This window comes from Tachysurus fulvidraco, chromosome 12, assembly GCF_022655615.1.
Source record: "Tachysurus fulvidraco isolate hzauxx_2018 chromosome 12, HZAU_PFXX_2.0, whole genome shotgun sequence".
In the NCBI taxonomy this organism is placed as follows: Eukaryota; Metazoa; Chordata; class Actinopteri; order Siluriformes; family Bagridae; genus Tachysurus; species Tachysurus fulvidraco.
This window is the reverse complement of record NC_062529.1, coordinates 20,420,540-20,435,203: the sequence shown is the minus strand read 5'-3', so window position 1 is coordinate 20,435,203 and position 14,664 is coordinate 20,420,540. Positions and strand designations below refer to the sequence as shown.

The 14,664-nt window shown below is 39.4% G+C and overlaps 1 protein-coding gene across 4 annotated transcripts in view; it reads left to right on the top strand.

The window, feature by feature from the left end:
- jade1 (jade family PHD finger 1) overlaps positions 1–10,657 on the top strand; it is a 14,859-nt gene extending 4,202 nt beyond the window's left edge. For 2 of the 4 annotated variants that reach the window (XM_027143040.2, XM_027143041.2), the window contains exons 5-11: positions 988–1,178; positions 3,250–3,461; positions 4,124–4,291; positions 5,046–5,162; positions 5,416–5,889; positions 6,632–6,749; positions 7,106–10,657. In XM_027143040.2, coding sequence (XP_026998841.1) covers positions 988–1,178; positions 3,250–3,461; positions 4,124–4,291; positions 5,046–5,162; positions 5,416–5,889; positions 6,632–6,749; positions 7,106–7,956 — 2,131 coding nt within the window. In that variant the 3' untranslated portion in view covers positions 7,957–10,657. Of the gene's footprint in view, positions 1–987; positions 1,179–3,249; positions 3,462–4,123; positions 4,292–5,045; positions 5,163–5,415; positions 5,890–6,631; positions 6,773–7,105 lie in introns of all 4 variants that reach the window. The other 2 variants (XM_047821555.1, XM_047821554.1) reach the window with 2 other exon arrangements.
- The last annotated feature ends 4,007 nt before the right edge of the window (positions 10,658–14,664 follow it).

Here is a 14,664-nt window from a genome sequence, read left to right as displayed (position 1 = left end):
TTAATACTTAATTAATGAACTGTGAGAGCCAGCTGTTATTTACCAGATGTTGTAGACAGCGATATCATTATATCTGGTGGAGTTAGACAGCCACTGCACTAAGCACACACCACAAAAGAAATATTAATCAGCATATATTCAGGATTTGAGTCATTTCTTCCTTTATTTATTTATTTATTTATTTATTTATTTATTTATTTTATTTTATTTTATTATTATTATTTTTTAATTGAACCATAGAGTTAGTTAGATGGTTGTCGTAGTGATGGCGGTGATATAACTGGTGTTACTCATAGGGTGTATATAAAATACATTTATAGACAAGCATCTTGGGTCTAGACTAGGGGTTGTCAGCATGTAGGGGAAAAAACAGCAGAGGAGGAGATTATTTGATGGGGAAAAAATTGCCTGGACTTCAGCGCAGCTTCTGTAGCAGATTTTCTGATTTATCTGTTTTATTTAATCACGTGAATTTTTAAGCCGAAGTTGGGACATCAGACCAGAGAGTGGCTACATGGCGTGAGACATTAGATAAGAAGGACAGAGTTATTTAGAGCTTTTATTGTATTTACACTTGTGGGTCTGATTAGAGAATAAAGCCATGGCTCATTTTGAGGAATCTGATGAACACAGAATATTTTAAGATGTTTCCTCGTAAGAACTGCTAAAGTGAAGCATCGCTATCAAACAGAACAGTCGCATAAAATTTAATTATTAATAGCCATGAACTAATCACTAATATCTGAGATAATATCGAAAACACCGGCTTTGAATCACCTCACATAAATCACCTAAATGAGATTAAATGATTTTATGAATGAAATTAAATAAAAACTAAATAGGAATTAACAAAAACTGAATTGTAATTTCTATTTTGTAACAATTATGATTAAAAAAGTATTAATGGATCATGGATTCAACAAGTAACAAGAAATAATACTAATTTTGTTTTTGTTTGTTTATTTATTTACATTTCTCTCTTTGTAGCATTATGGCTGAGAAGTTATCCAGTGTGTTGTTTACACGACCAAAGAAGCTGATTCGCTCGTGGGGTCCGGAGGCGTCTGTGCTGGGGTACGTGGGTATCGGGACGCTCTCTGAGGGGACGTGCCGTTATGACCTAAACGAGGAAGATGTCGCCTGGCTGGAGGTGGCTAACAGAGAGTTCGTTCAGATGGGTCAGTGTTTTAACTTTACACTTTCTGAATCATTCTGTTTATCCAACACAACCCAGTTTTACTCCTAGAAACCGATCTCTCTGCAGACAGAGTTTTCCCTCATGAAAAAAAAGTCTTCCCTCATGGCCCCCTCTTTGTTTCTTTCTCAATTTTCATTTTTGTTTTGAGTTGTGAAACACTTCAGTAGGTCTGGTTGTTAGTGTAGAAGATTGGCAAAGCAACCAGGTACAAAGGGTTAATAATGATGATATAAATAATAATTAAAAACAGTGAAAGTTATAAGGTGTAAAAGTAAATGAGAGGTTATGTGAGGACGGATTTCTCAATCTCCTCTCTCACCTATATATCCCATCTCTAATCTGTCTCTCTGTTTCTCATTCTCTCTCTCTCTGCCCCTCTCTCTCTCTCTCTGCCTCTCTCTCTCTCTCTCGCTCTGCCTCTCTCTCTCTCTTGCTCTCTCTTTCTCTCTCTCTGCCTCTCTCTTATTCTCCCTCTGTTTCTTGCTTTCTGTCTCTCTCTCTGTTTCTCTCTGCCCCTCTCTCTCTCTCTCTGCCTCTCTCTTTCTCTCTCTCTCTCTCTCTCTCTCTCTCTCTCTCTCTCTCTGCCCCTCTCTCTCTGCCTCTCTCTCGCTCTGCCTCTCTCTCTCTCTCGCTCTGCCTCTCTCTCTCTCTTGCTCTCTCTTTCTCTCTCTCTGCCTCTCTCTTATTCTCCCTCTGTTTCTTGCTTTCTGTCTCTCTCTCTGTTTCTCTCTGCCCCCCTCTCTCTCTCTCTGCCTCTCTCTTTCTCTCTCTCTCTCTCTCTCTCTCTCTCTCGCTCTGCCCCTCTCTCTCTCTCTGCCTCTCTCTCTCTGCCTCTCTCTCTCTCTCTCTCTCTCTCTGCCTCTCTCTCTCTCTCGCTCTGCCTCTCTCTCTCTTGCTCTCTCTTTCTCTCTCTCTGCCTCTCTCTTATTCTCCCTCTGTTTCTTGCTTTCTGGCTCTCTCTCTGTTTCTCTCTGCCCTCTCTCTCTCTCTGTTTCTCTCTGCCCCTCTCTCTCTCTCTCTCTCTCTCTCTCTCTCGCTCTCTCTCTCTCTGCCTCTCTCTGTCTTTGTCTTACTCTCTTTCTCTCTCTCTCTCTCTCTCTGCCTCTCTCTTACTCTCCCTCTGTTTCTCACTTTCTGTCTCTCTCTCTCTCTCTGTCTCTCTTACTCTCCCTCTGTTTCTCGCTTTCTGTCTGACTCTCTCTCTCTCTCTCTCTCTCTCTCTCTCTCTCTCTCTCTCTCTGCCTCTCTCTCTCTTACTCTCTCTCTATCTCTCTCTCTCTCTCTCTTACTCTCCCTCTGTTTCTCGCTTTCTGTCTGACTCTCTCTCTCTCTGCCTATCTCTCTCTTACTCTCTCTCTCTCTCTCTCTCTCTCTCTTACTCTCCCTCTGTTTCTTGCTTTCTGTCTGTCTGACTCTCTCTCTCTCTCTGCCTCTCTCTCTGTCTCTCTTACTCTCCCTCTGTTTCTCGCTTTCTGTCTGTCTGACTCTCTCTCTCTCTGCCTTTCTCTCTCTCTCTGTTTCTCTCTCTCTTACTCTCCCTCTGTTTCTCGCTTTCTGTCTGTCTGTCTGTCTGTCTGACTCTCTCTCTGCCCCCCTCTCTCTCTCTCTCTCTCTCTCTCTGCCTCTCTCTTACTCTCCCTCTGTTTGTCTCTCTCTCTCTCTCTCTTTCTCTCTCTCTCTCTCTCTGAAACTTACTGATGATTACAAAGCACAGACACTGGAGACGCCTCCTATAAATGTTAAATAAATGTTAAATCTCCTTACAGAAAGTTCCTGACCTGATTCAGGAGTTAGACAAGACTTTGGTGTAAATCAGAATAGGACACTGTTTAAAGATATAAAAAGAAAAACCTTTTAGTGAGTTATTTAGAGGAGAGGTTATCCTAATCAAACCGTCTTTATACCTGGAATGCAAGCATGAAAGCATAATGTTTTCTCCCATTGACATAAAAAACCCACCAGAGATTATGCTTGTGTATTGTGTTAAGTGAAGGTACGCATGTTAAAACAGGTGTGTTTGAAAGGCGGGTGTGTCCGTGTCCTGTCCTCAGGCATGCAGCTGCTGGACGAGAACACCATGGAGAGACTCATGGAGGAGTTTGAGCGCCGTTGCTATGACAACATGAACCACGCCATGGAAACGGAGGAGGGGCTTGGGATCGAGTATGACGAGGACGTGGTGTGTGATGTCTGCCAGTCACCTGACGGAGAGGACGGCAACGAGATGGTTTTTTGTGACAAGTGCAACATATGTGTGCATCAGGTATGAGTGAGCGTGCGAGTGAGCATGCGAGTGAGTGAGTGTGTGTGTGTAAGACAGCGACTTGGAAGTTAAAATTTCAAGAACTTAAAAAACATTAATTAGGACAAATGTTTAATGAGTTACGTTCCAGTTTAACCAACAGATGTCTTGTCAATAATTAATACAAAACAGCTGTGATTTGCTGTATAACTTTATTTTTGTTCGTTTAAATAAGCAGGATTATATTGTTTACTTCAACTATAGTCAGTTCTTCTGGTTTGCCACAGGGGTTTCAAGCAGTTTTAGATGCATAAATCTGCATTTTAATTCCATACTTTAATGAAGCAAGTACATTAGAAGTGATTAAACATTCAATCTCTAGAACAAAGTCATTTGAAGGCTTTACGTGTGCTCTCTCCCCCTCTGTCTGTTTCTGTCTGTGTCTGTCGGTGTCTGTCTGTGTCTGTCGGTGTCTTTGTGTGTGTGTGTGTGTGTGTGTGTGTGTGTGTGTGTGTGTGTGTGTGTGGGCTTGCCAGCCATATGCTAGTCAGTATGTGTGCATGTTTGTGTGTATGTTTGCTCAGGCTTAAAGAACATTTGGTGACTGTGTTTGTGTCTGTAATGTATGTGTGTTTGTTAGCGCGTATGTACAGTATGAACAGTGCTGTGTCTTTTTTCTGCAGGCATGTTACGGCATCCTGAAGGTTCCAGAAGGCAGCTGGCTGTGTCGGACCTGCGCGCTGGGCATCTCACCTAAATGCCAGCTCTGCCCAAAGAAAGGCGGAGCCATGAAACCCACCCGCAGTGGCAGCAAGTGGGTCCATGTGAGCTGTGCACTGTGGATACCAGAGGTATAGTCACAGTGCACCATATTATAATACAGCTGAATAAAAACTAATCCACTACACATCTTTATAATACTGTGTATATATATATATATATATATATATATATATATATATATATATATATATATATATATATATATATATATATATATACACGAGTTAAAATATAATTCCGCAATGTTTTTCCACTTTATAATAGAAGTGTCTTTTGTAGGAAAAATAAAAAGCACATCCAGAGTACTGTTTGATTTACTGTTTAAAAGAAAATCGTATTGGTATAAAATTGTAGGCTTTTGTTTTGAAAACCATTTCATCCTTTACGTTTGTGCTGAGAATATAAGATATATGCTAATATAATTTGATCTATGCATGAACTATATATAAGACATTATGTCGTTACTTCTGACAAACCGTCAAAACTGGAGGGTTTAAACAAACGTCTCTGTATAAGAATTTCATCACTGGTATACATTATTGTTAAATAACATTACATTTTTAACCCATTGTCGTGTCCCAAGTCTCCATAAAAGTCCGTGTGAAATAGCGGTTACTATAGAAGCGATGACGTTTTAAATGTTCGCTAAATGCATTAATATAAACCTGTGATTTATTTTCCTTGTTGCAGACTCGTGTGCATATCACTTAGCACCATATAATAATAAAATAAATATGGATATATAAAAAAGAGCAATCACAAATGAAATGAATTGCAGATATGTACTAAGCAGACTTTCTCTTTCATTCACACACATTTCAGGTGAGCATAGGCAACCCAGAGAAGATGGAGCCCATAACGAGTGTGTCTCAGATCCCTAATAACCGATGGGCTCTAATCTGCTGCCTGTGTAAAGAGAAAACTGGAGCTTGCATACAGGTAAGACATGACACACGGGGTCTAAACAGTAATTATACATAATCGAGGGTGGACGGATCATAAATTCTTTAGCAAGCCAATCAGATGTGTTTCGGTTGCCTGCAAGCATCATTAACTAAGAGGAGAAGTTGCTAATTTATACATAACGTAATTAACAAGTTAAATACTATAAAACAAATTAGTGAAAGTCAGAAGGTTTGCAAAAAAAAAAAAGGTTTCTGTCCCTTTTTTCCCCCTTCCTCTTTGCCTCCAGTGCTCAGCTAAGAGCTGCCGCGTGGCCTTCCATGTTACCTGCGGCCTGCAACGTGGCCTGAAAATGAACACCATACTTACAGATGATGACGAGGTCAAGTTCAAATCCTACTGCCCCACACACTCGGGTATGGACTGGCACGAGCAGAGTGGATTAATAGATGCTAAAGGGATAGCAGGGAGGGCAAAAGGAGCAGATGGAGCACAGCTCAGCGAAAGAAAGCTCCGTGTGCAGCAGCTGGAGGATGAGTTTTACAGATTCGTCAACATCGACGAGGTCTCCAAACACCTACATGTGCCACTGGAGAATGTGGACTTTGTGTTTCAGTACTGGAAGCTGAAACGCAAATCAAACTTCAACCAGCCGCTCATTACACCCAAGCGAGAAGAAGAGGAAAGCCTCGCTCGGAGAGAACAGGAAGTGCTGCTTCGCAGGCTTCGTCTCTTCACCCACCTGCGGCAAGACCTGGAGAGGGTACGTAGCTCCGGGCTTTTTTTTAACGGCCATGCGGTAGTCAGGAAGCTGAGGGATTCAAGACTTGTAAATTTGCCTTAAGACCGACCTTTTTTTTTCTTCTTTTTTTTTTACTCTTCAAACAACTAATACAAAGGCAATAAAATAATATTAACGGGTTTGGGCACCATAATACATCTAAAAGATTCATTAAAACAGCTCAACACCCCTTTAACTTGGCACGAAGTTCTGGAAAAACTCTGTCCAGCATCAAAATAAGGTGATTTTTTTTTTTTGCGATGATGCGCCCGAAGACACGGGTTGAAGACCCAGTCAGTGACGTCACGATATGCTAATTTGTTTAAAGTCATACCCACGTAATCACCATCACCAAAATTGTACTTTTTTTATTTTAGATTGAAACTTTATTTATTTATTTATCTGTCTGTTTGTTTGTTTGTTTGTTTATTTTTACTGTTGCTGCAAACCAAAATATTTTTAAGGATGGCCTAAAAGAATTACTGAGATTATTTGGGTTGTGGAGCATTTTTAGCACGTCAGTGACAGGGTCATGGCACAGAGACTCCCTTCTGTTAATGTCAAACATTACATGCATACTGCATTATCTGGCAGGAACATGACGGTCCTCAAGCTGAACTGAATTTACAGTACGGTACTGATGAATAATTCTGAGCTAGGTGTGAGCACATGGTACACAGGGAAATATGTGTGTGTGTGTGTGTGTGTGTGTGTGCACATGCAGGTGCGGAACCTGACCTACATGGTGACCCGTCGGGAGAAGATCAAACGGTCTGTGTGTCGAGTGCAGGAGCAGATATTTCATCACCACGTCCGACTGCTGGAACAAGGAAGGCTCTCTGGTGAGCCCTCTACTGCACCGGAGGTCTTATCACAACTAAAATACCTGCTTAATTGCAGTGTCTCAGTTAAACTGTTTAGAGCTTTCCATTTTTAAATGAAATTAAAAACAAAAAGGTGTTCTCATGTGATGGCAGCTCAGGGATTAATATCTGTCACTCAGGTCACTTTTATAACATCTATTCATTTATGTAATTTATGTAAGAAAAGATGGAGTGAAATCAGACTGCTGTGATGTGTATTTACTCTCCTTTGAGACAAGTCTGTCTTACTCACATTTTCTCGATTCCTTTATCTCTTTCTTTAATGCTCTCTCACCTCTGTTCTTTTTCTCTTCCTTTACATTTGTGCATTTAAGGCATATCTTCCACCAGGCAACTGGAGGAGGCCATGTTCTACTTCCGGGTCGCACCCTCCACATCCACTTTCCCCCAACCTCTGAGAGGGCACACGGCTCAGAACAGCGCCACTGAGCACTTACAGAGGAGGAATGTCCCACGTCACGGACCTTCCAGACGAGGCCAAAACGAAGGGGAGAAATCCGTTAAAATGGATGCCTCCCTGCTGAGTAAACTGTCCAGCTCAGAGGGAGTCCCAAATGCTGACTGCGGTGCGAATGAAACCGCAACGAACGAGACCGAGCGGTCTGTAGGAGAGCGGAGGAAAAGGAGGAGGAGCAGGATTTGGGAGCAGCTACCAGAGAGAAACAGTACAGGTTCAAAGGTCACAGATGAGACCGCGCGGAACAGTATAATGGATCATAACGCGATGTCCGACAGCAAAGCGGCAGAAATGAAAACTTCTGTCACGGTGCAGAATGTGTACAATGGTTCTCTTAGGAGGATGAATTCAAGTCAGCATCAGGGAAAGATGATGTCAGAAAAAGCGTCCAATGTTAAAAACTGGGGAAGTTTCCGCATTCCAAAACGAAGCGATAGCAAAGGAGCAGACGGAGAGCAGGAAGTGGAGGGGAGGGACTTTACTCGTTCTCATTCCATCAGATCTCTAGATTCAAGCCACACCCCTACGTCCCCTCCAATCAGAACTCGGCTGTGGGCGGGCACGGAGAACCGTGACCTCGGCTCGGAGGCCGATCACAGCCAATCGGAGCAGAAGAAGAGATGCCACACCCAGCGACTTCGGAGTCATGACCCGGTGACACAGCGGTACTGCTCGGAGGTTCTGCGGCGTGGAGTCCTCGCGTCATAAAATGGCACCGTGAAAACTTTGTGAAGTTATGTGTCAAATAACTTTTTCTTGTGTAATCCAAATAAAAGCAGCGCTTAGAGGAGCCGCATGTAAGATTTTCCTTTGCATTCTGACTTCATGCATCGGTTACAGACCTCAAACTTAGTGTTATTTACAAATAGTGAAGTATTTGGTTCCTGAGTGGGTTCTTTAAACATAATTCCAGTCCTGGGACATAAACAAACCAGACAGGTTGAGCATACAGACACATTTATACTCAAATAGCTTGTTGTTAGGTAAATTTCTTGCTGTTCCTAAAATACAGCAGACTTTGCTTCATAGTAATCTTACATGTAGCTCCTTTTAAGCTTCTGTTGCCGGACAGGTATTTATTTTTCTATTTCATATCTTTCTCGATGCTGCTTCTTTTTATTTCGTACTTCATTTAGCTGGCTTTCCTATATTTTCCTCTCGTCGCCTGCTACGATGCATAGTGCACATGACAAGGTCTCAGAGGCTGAATGCTAAGCTTGTGATCAAAGACAATGAAATTAGTTTAGCTCATTAGCTCATTTTTTTTTTGTTGGAAACCTGTCAGAAACAAAAACAATCATGATTTTTTTCCAGATCATGTCATTATTATTTTTTTCTTGATATGAATTGCTTACAGCAGTAGTGTTGAACACTGGTCTGAATCGAGTGATGAAACTTGCTGACATGTACAATCGTGACTAGCACTTAGTTCAGTAGGTTCCAGTTCAAAGCCTAGGGAAATCCTGCACGGCACAGATTTGTGTTTTTTTTTCCCCTACTCCGACATGCCTGTTAAGCCCTTTAGCTGGTCGATTCATGTGCGTATTGTAGGAAAATATGATATGCTGAGGCTTTTGGGATTGTGAACCACTGACTTTGTAACGTATATGCATACACTTTAGTGGTATTATGTCATAGATAAATTTATCCCCTCATTTATCCCCTCATTCCGCTTGTTTTCAACATGCCCTTGTTGACCGTCTGTCCGTGTGTGTATCAGACAGAATACACTCATCCTAGCAAGCACAATTTACATTATTAGCCATTTTACTGTCTATTTGCTTTAAACTATGCACATATTGGCCAAAGTGGCTGGCCTTCTAACCAGCCAACAGATTAAACCCCAATCTGAATGAAGCAAATATTTTGAAATGTAAAGAATTTTATTGCTCCTGTGTGTTTTTAAACTACTCCACTCACAATTTCTCTAATTTGGAAATGCAGAGAACGTGCAGTACCTTCTGTAGCTTGTCTTCGTACAGTATATCATCAGTCACACTTTACTTTAGCTCATAAAATATAAGAACAAACATTTTACATAAAGGGGGGCAAAAAAAATCAACGGGTGAAAGTCAACCAGGGCGTGCGGACAAACATGTTGGAACGTACAGTAGCCTTGGCCCTCCAGTCTGGGCTTAATTTAGTTGTAAACGCTTATTTTTTTTTATACCAGTAATAATCTCTGCATTGTTTTCTGGGGTGGTTTGAACTAATTCCAGGATCTACCCCTGAAACTGTATTTATGAATTAATTTATTTCGTGTAATGTTTTTTTTTTTTTTTTTTCTTTTTCTTACTTCCTTTTCCTATGTAAAGAGACTGTGGCGCTCTGTTTTGTCGTCATGGCATCTTTCTCTCCTCAGGTAATTCTTTATTTTGTGCACTTCTGTGTTCCCCAGAATAACAACCAAGCCTGATTCTTAAATAATAATTAAATAGTTTTACAGCCGAGAAACGACGCTCGGTGTAAGGGAATCTACCGGTAGACCTGTTTCAAGAAAACTGACACAAAAGCGTTTTCCTCAGAAAGAAATTCAAATGGCTGTCACATTAAAATGTGTGTACACCCTGTTCCTTCACAATAGTAATAATAATAATAATGTTTTATCCCAGCATCAAGTGTCATTTTTTGGGGCTTATGAGCATTTTGTTTAGAAATTATTAGAAAGCACTGTAACTTTAAGATCATCTTATCTGTTTGAGAACAGATTTTAAAGATGCTCTCTTTCTTTCTCTCTCTCTCTTTCTCTCTCCCTTCCCCCCTCTCTCTCCCCCTCTCCCGTGAACCCTGTACACTGGTCTGGTGGGATTGATCCATAATCATCATCAGTCGTCCCTGTGTTGTTTTTGTAACTGAATTTAACATGTAATACAACTAAAGAATGAGATCGATCTTCATTAAATTCACTTCAGACATTTTCCCACTTCCTAAAATTGGTTTAAAATGTCTACAAAAAGTGTCCTCCTCTTAACAGGGGTTCATGTTGCACTAAGTTGTAAAGAACGATTAAGAGAAAGTTAAAAATTTGTGCCACAAATGACTGAAATCATGACAATGTATTTTGGAAGATTTTCTTAAACCCAAGCTTCACTACTTGTCAGCGTTGCCTTTGGTCAGTACAAAATTAGATTTGCACTTGGATGTTTTCTTTATGTTTTTTGTTTGTTTGTTTGTGTTTATGCTAATTGCGAGCAGACTTCTGAGAGGTCTGTGTTGATCTTGTGCCTGTGTGGCTTTGGTTAACATGTTGCACTAGAATAGAGCAATGCAGCGCAGCTTGACTATGTTCTCTAAAAAGTTATTTTTCACATACAAAGAGACCTTTTATATGAACATGTGCTGCTGTATTTTTTTGTTATGCATCTATTTTGTGAATAAACCCCTTTGAGATTAAACTAGCAAGTCTTTACTTAGTGTTGTGGTGTTTTTAGCCACTAGACGGCGCTGTTGCTCCTAGACATTGTCTAAAATGACGGTCAAATAGCCTCCAGAGGTTCCTGATATTGGGGGGGGGATATATATATAGATTCAAAAATGGTTCTTTGGATATACAAGTAGAACGATTTTTATGAGTCCAACAATCCCTTAACTGTCCAAAGAGCCCTAAGGAATCATTTAAAATTTTAAGGACCAAACAGTGGCAGTTTGGCCATCCTGGGGCTTGAACGCTGATCAACAACCCAGAGCCTTAACCACTTGAGCCACCAAAAAAAAAAAAAAAAAACTGGATTACATCTGAAGTTACGGTCAGATCTGCTGTTCTGACCATTCAGGAACTCTGCAGTTTACAAGATTAACTTGGCCAGTGATCAGCATGCTGGAATTTGAACTAAAATTCAAGTGTAAACATAGACAATTACATCAAGTTTCTGCTGTAATATGTTCCATATTGTATTTATTTAGTATTATTTTTTAATTCCTCTAAACTATATAGTGTGTCCTGGGCTTCAGTTGGGTGTCAGTAACAGGTAAGTGTTCCACAGTCGAATATGTTTTCGATCTTTATAATACGATAAACAGTGTCTTTGTTTTCTCGTGATTGTGCACACACACTAAATGTCTAGAGAAATGAAAACAGATTTTTTTTTCCATACTTTTTTTTTGCAATAGTTTAATGAATGAAAATTGGACAAATAATACTCCTTGGTCATGCTGTTATGGGAAAATAATCAACACCTGGGTGGTGAGATACCACCTGTCATGAAGCAGTAGGATGTTTCCTGTGAAGTATAATACTTTCCTTTTACAGCATATACTAAAACTATCCAGCACTTGTCTTACCTCAGATAACATGGGCTTGGAATGGCACCAGTTTTTCTTTCAATGTGCACAGTGAGGGAAAACATGGAGGCTTCTACGTTCATATGTTGTTAGCATGTAAGCTATCCTGGACTGATGTATATTTTCCTCCTTAAAAGAGGAAGTGTTTTATCAGTCCATAGATTTAACAAACTAATATGTGTAAATTGATTCATCTTTCATTTAAAAAAAGTGCTTGTATATATAACAAGTAGCTCATTTAATGGTAAGAAGGGCTGCTTTGTTTACTTCTGATGTTGTGTGCGGTCACGTTCACTCCATGAAATCAGAGGAGCTCAGCTCGAGCTCCTGAGTAGGAATTTGGACATGATGGGTTGTTTTCTGTGGATTTTCTTGATATATGGTTTGGAAAAGTTAAGACCTCTAGTCAAAATACAGCATGTATACCTGTAATCACAGTTTAGCAAGGCTAAATAGTTTCTCTTAAAGACAACAAATAAAACTTGTCAGGTTACTAAGAAACATCAAAGTGCAAAGTCCTTATATCATCATCATCATCATCAAGATGGCTGCCATGCCTTTTCTCTGAGTTCTTGGCTGCTTACAATCTATTAAAAATCTACTTAATCGCATTAAGGACTATTAAATAAAGTTTGAGATTTGCTTAATATATGTACTTTGATCACATACAGTGGATTTTGAGAACATCGAGTTGTATAGAACTTTGTAATTTGCAACAGTTTGTACCGCGTTTTGGAGGCTTCTGGCCTTGTTATGCCTGAAGAGTTATCCTCATATTAACATCTAACTTGGTACATCGTGGTAAGAGTGAGTAATCATGCCTCCTAAATCTAAAGCAATGTCTGATGATGATGCTGTTGTGACCATGAGTACACTGACCCAGTTACTGGATCAGCAGAAAGAATTCTACAAGGACATGCTACAACCGCAACAAGAAAACTTCAAGAGTTTCATTCAAATAATCGTGGATGGAAACACAAAAAGGTTGGATGGTGTTATCAGAGATGTCCAGGAGTTGAAAACAAGTCTACAATTCACTCAAGGCATCATGGAAGATATGAAAAAAGGATATATAGACATTGATGTAAAAATCAAATCATTTGAAAGCAGTATTGCAAAGTCGGCAGGAAATGGATGAGTTATTTAATAAGTTGGACTACATTGATAATCAGTCCAGGAGATCCAATCTTCTAATTGATGGGATTGCAGAAGAAAAAGGAGAAACTGCAAGTGGTCTAGAAATCAAGATTCAACAAGTGCTATCTGAGAATTTGGGTCTTGATGGTACAAAAATTGAGATTGAGCGAGCACATCGGATAGGTCAGTTCCAGGAATGAAGAAAGCAGACAAAAATTGTTACGTTTCTGAGATTTAAAGATCGCCAGCGCATCCTTTTTTCTGCGAAGAAATTAAAGGGCACAAATATTTACATCAATGAAGACTTTTCAGATGTGGTGCAGCAAAGGAGAAGGGAATTGCTGCCTAAACTGAAAGCAGCCAGAGAATAAGGTGAAAGAGCCAGTTTAAGGTATGACAAACTTATTATTTGGCCTGCCAATGGACAAAGAGAATAACTGACTTTGTTTACTATCCAACTCAAAGTCTGTTTCATTGATGTTTTCAATCTTTTGTAAACATGTCATTTTTATTTGTAAACTTGTCAAAGAAAGGATTACTTTAAGCTCATTTAAACATATGCAGTCTTAGAAACAAGATTCATGAAATCGCAAGAATCTGTTCAACAGAAAATATTCATGTTTTAGCTTTATCTGAAACACATCTAGACGACAGTTTTGAGAACTCACAGCTTACTGTTGATAAGTACAAATTATATAGAAGAGATAGAAATCAAAATGGTGGGGGAGTTGCTTTTATATAAAGAAGAATATTGTTGCTACAATTAAATCAGATTTAATGTGCAAAGATATTGAAATAATATGGTTACAGATTAATCTTCCATTCAATAAGCCATTTTTGGTTGGTTGCTGTTATAGACCTCCAAACTCAAATGTAGAGTATGTACAAAAAAATATGTGAAAATATGGACATGGTTTCAGATCAAAATAAGGAAATCTTTCTGCTTGGGGATTTTAATATTGATTGGTTTTCAAAAAAGTGCTCATTGCATAAAAAGTTGTTTACAATGGCTACTGTATGTAATCTCAAACAAGTGGTGACACAACCCACAAGAATTGCTATGGATAATACATCTAAATCAAAATGCATAGATCATATTTATACTAATGTTCCTGATTTATGTTCACAAGCTGTTTCTGTGGGGGTAGGATGCAGTGATCATAACCTGATAGCTGATTTCAATAATGATGAAAATTCCTAAATCTGGTGGAAGGATCATGTATCGTAGATCATATAAAAACTTTAATCCTAGATTGTTTGTTGATAAGGTCAATAACTCAAATTGGTCTGCAGTTCTTCAGGAGGGGGATGTAAATGCTTCTCTTAATATTTTTATGGACACTTTTAGTAAAATAGTTGATAAATATGCACCTCTCTGGAAAAGATCTATAAAAATCAACAGTGCTCCATGGTTAGATAAAAAGCTAATTTCCCTTATGAAGCAAAGGGACAATGCCAAAGATATGGCCTTCAAATCAAAATGTGATGTAGACAGAGTACATTATCGCAAGTTGACAAACAAAGCTACAAAATTAAATAACATAAAAAAGAAAGCATATTATGGACAAAAAATCTCCAATTCTAGGAATGATAGCAAACAATTGTGGAAAGTGTTAAAGGAATTGATGTGTAAAAAGTCAAATAATTTGAATATGTACATGGAGACCAACGATGCTAAAGAGTTCACAGCATGCCTATAGACCAGGCCATTCAACTAACACTGCATTAGTGCATATGGTTGATCAGTGGCTTACATATATGGAGGATAAAAAAACTTGTTGGTGCAGTACTTTTAGATTTTACAGCTGCATTTGATGTAATTGGCCATGATATTCTGTTGTCAAAGCTCAAGTATTATGGATTCTCACAATTGTCTGCTTCACTGATAAGGGGTTATCTCTATGGCAGAACTCAGCAAGTATTTTTTAATGGTAGTTTTTCTGATAGTAAATGTATATCATGCGGTATTCCACAGGGCAGCTGTCTGGGTCCACTCTT